A 3,015-nucleotide genomic window follows, 5' to 3' on the forward strand; every position below is an offset into this window, starting at 1 on the left:
TGTCCACATTATTTTTTGGTGTTAGGTAACTGCATATTGGTGTGTGTTCTCATATTCTACAGTTTTTTTCCTATATTGCATACTTAAAATGTATTTCCACCTGCAAAGTGCTTTAATAATGTCGTGACACTGTCTAGAAAACGGCCACACAGCGCTGTGTGACAAAGTCGAGCGGCAGGACGAGATTAAAATGGCAAGCACTTGCGTGCATGTGCGAATTCTGGGCTGTTTCGCCCCCTCGCTTAGCCGCAGGTCGCTGTACGCGAATTATTTGACACTCGTCTGACGGCACTATTTAACAGACTCGTCGACGGGCTGGCGGAGTCAGTCGACCACCTGGGGTTCTTTAATGTGCACTGACATCACACAGCACACGGGCCTCTAGCTTTTTGCCTCCATTGAGACTCGACCGCCGCGGTCGTAATCGAAGCCGCGCCTTTCGGGTCAGCAGCCAAGCACAATAACACCGAGCCACCGCGGCAGCGGAGTAAGCAAATCTGTGATTAATTATTCAATAAATAGTTCAGGTGGCCACTCAAACGCATTGGCTTCATTTAGAGCATCAGCAATAGGATATATAACTAGATCACTAAGACTGTCCGCTCCATATAAGTGGAGTTTTTCTTTTCCTAGAACCCTTTGCTCCTAACTGGGCTCGCTCAAGCCAAACATGGTGCGCTTTTCCTGCAGTTATCGATGCTGAATGGCACCACCAGGATTGACTTTAGGCCATAATGGCAGTCAACGGTCTCGCACACCGTCATAGAAAGAATCTGACAGGTGCTGCGTTTGTTGTCTCTACAAGGGCGGCAAAAGAACCATCAGAGGTTCATTGCTCGTAAGTAATCTAAAGGTGGCACGTCATTACTACATCAGTCTTCTCCAACTTTGACGGCGATATTTCTTTTCCAAAGAGTTGTTCGATTTCCTCCAAGGTTTTACCTTTGGTTTCCGGAACAAACAGAATGAAGAAGACAAAAGTTACTGCCAAAAGAGAAGCGTATAGCCAATATGTAGCAGAAGTTCCTATCGAGTTAACCAGGTCGGCATACACTTTGGTGACCAGGAACCCGGTTATATTGTATATGAACATGCATACTCCTGTAGCGACACCTTTAGCTTTTAGCGGTACTAGTTCTCCGAGAAAAACGAATGGCAGTGGACCAAGCCCGAGAGAGTAGCCGACAAAGTATAACACAATGGAAACCAGCGGAAGCCAGCTGTACTTGTCTTGGAAGTCTTGACCTTTCTCATCCTTAAAATGCAAACTGAGGCCCAGGGCTGCTAGGCTGGCTGCGGACAACGCAGTGGAGATCGCGAAGAGAGGCTTTCGTCCAACTCTGTCGGCAAGAAGGGTGGCAACCAAGAAAGTACCAGACAGGATGCCACCCACTAGAATAGTGCAGTTGTCGGGTGCCAGTGACATGCCGGCATCCAGGAATATGTCTTCGGCAAAGAAAATGAGAATGCTCACCGCCGACACCTGCTGCATCAACAGCACTAGTAGCGCGCACAAGAACGTCTTATATATGTAGGGTTGCTTCAAATCGCTCATTGTCATCCCGGTCACGTTCCCTGCGCAGGATTCTAAGGCGCAGAATTCGTCCTCGAGGCGTGGTCCGCGGTAGAATTGCATTGCCTCAATGGCTTCTTTGCGGCGTCCCTTTTGTAAAAGCCACAACGGCGACTCTCGCACGTAGAAGAAGAACGCGGAGCCGGAGATTACAGCTGGGACGAGGCAGGCGAGTGCGAGCCACTTGTAATCCAGCCACTTGCCCATGACGTAGCCTAGCAGGATTCCCAATGAGATGAGGAAGTTGCAGCCCGTGTTGAGCACTCCACGCAGGCTGGCGGGAGCAACCTCAGCCACGAACACTGCCGACCCTGCGGATGTAATGGCCATGCCTCCGCCCCCGAGGAAGCGCCCAGCGAAAAGCAGGGCCGTAAAATCCGCGAATGCCAGGCACAGCCAGCCGGCAGCGAACAGTACAGCGGCCATCCATAGAGTGCGCTTCCGGCCGATAAGGTTTAGCAGTTGTCCTGCAAAAAAAAAAGGATGAGAAGGAGTTTCTCGAATTCACGGGGCTTATTCACTATTAATGCTACTGATTAAACATGAGGACTAAAGACCACAATGAAAGATGGTACTAACGCGACGACACAAGGGACGAAGAAAGTCTAGTTCTTTTGTCTCTCGTCGTTTCGCGCTCGCACTATAGTTCACTGCATGAAAAGTAGCCAACATGCCCAGCTTTGTGCTCTAAGCGATCCCAAGTTTGTTTGAAGAAGCTGATAAAACACGGATGAGAAGATAGAGAAAACGCACAGCGGGCAATTATTTTTCATTATTCAGCTCTTGAGTTAAATATTTTCGAATCCCTACCAACCTGACAAAATCCCGCCGATGAAGCCACCGGCCAATAAAAGGGAACCGAACCAGGCAGCATCGTGTTCGCTGATGGCCATCTTGCGTCGGATGTCCGGAAGCGCGGGCGATGAGTAGGACATCACCAGCCCCACGGACAGCGTGGCCATATACGTGGACGCCACTGCCAGGTAGAGCCGGCGCCGCCCGTCCGCTGCGCTGCCCACACAGGCTGCCACCCCAGTTGTGCCATCGTACGCCGGCACTGCAAGCACATGGTCAACAAAGATTCCAGTGAGGTGCGCGGCTGTTCTCTTCAAGGGTACAACACCTAGAATGGTTGGTTGGTTTATGGGGTTTAACGTCCCAAAGCGACTAAGGCTATGAGAGACGCCGTAGTGGAGGGCTCCGGAAATTTCGACCACCTGGGGTTCTTTAACGTGCACTGACATCGCACAGTACACGGGCCTCTAGAATTTCTCCTCCAAAGAAATTCAACCGCCGCGGCCGGGATCGAACCCACGTCTTTCGGGTCAGCAGCCGAGCACCATAACCGCTGAGCCACCGCGGCTGCACAACACCTAGAATGCTCAGAAAATCGTACTGCCACACACAAAGCATGGATAATACTGGTCTCGACGACGAATCTT

General features: G+C 50.7%; 1 protein-coding gene across 1 annotated transcript; it reads right to left on the minus strand.

Moving 5' to 3' along the window:
• Window positions 1-847: 847 nt before the first annotated feature.
• Window positions 848-2,014, minus strand: LOC149340645 (facilitated trehalose transporter Tret1-like). The gene has a single exon (XM_089551319.1). The coding sequence runs from the start codon at window positions 1,997-1,999 to the stop codon at window positions 848-850; it is 1,152 nt and encodes a 383-aa protein (XP_089407445.1). The 5' UTR covers window positions 2,000-2,014.
• Window positions 2,015-3,015: the final 1,001 nt, after the last annotated feature.

Source organism: Amblyomma mixtum, chromosome 6 (genome assembly GCF_055824585.1).
Source record: "Amblyomma mixtum isolate Tamu chromosome 6, ASM5582458v1, whole genome shotgun sequence".
Taxonomy (NCBI): domain Eukaryota; kingdom Metazoa; phylum Arthropoda; class Arachnida; order Ixodida; family Ixodidae; genus Amblyomma; species Amblyomma mixtum.

Coding starts and splice junctions, on each gene's coding strand:
- LOC149340645 (XM_089551319.1), bottom strand. CDS start 1,999: ATGGCCGCTGTACTGTTCGCTGCCGGCTGGCTGTGCCTGGCATTCGCG.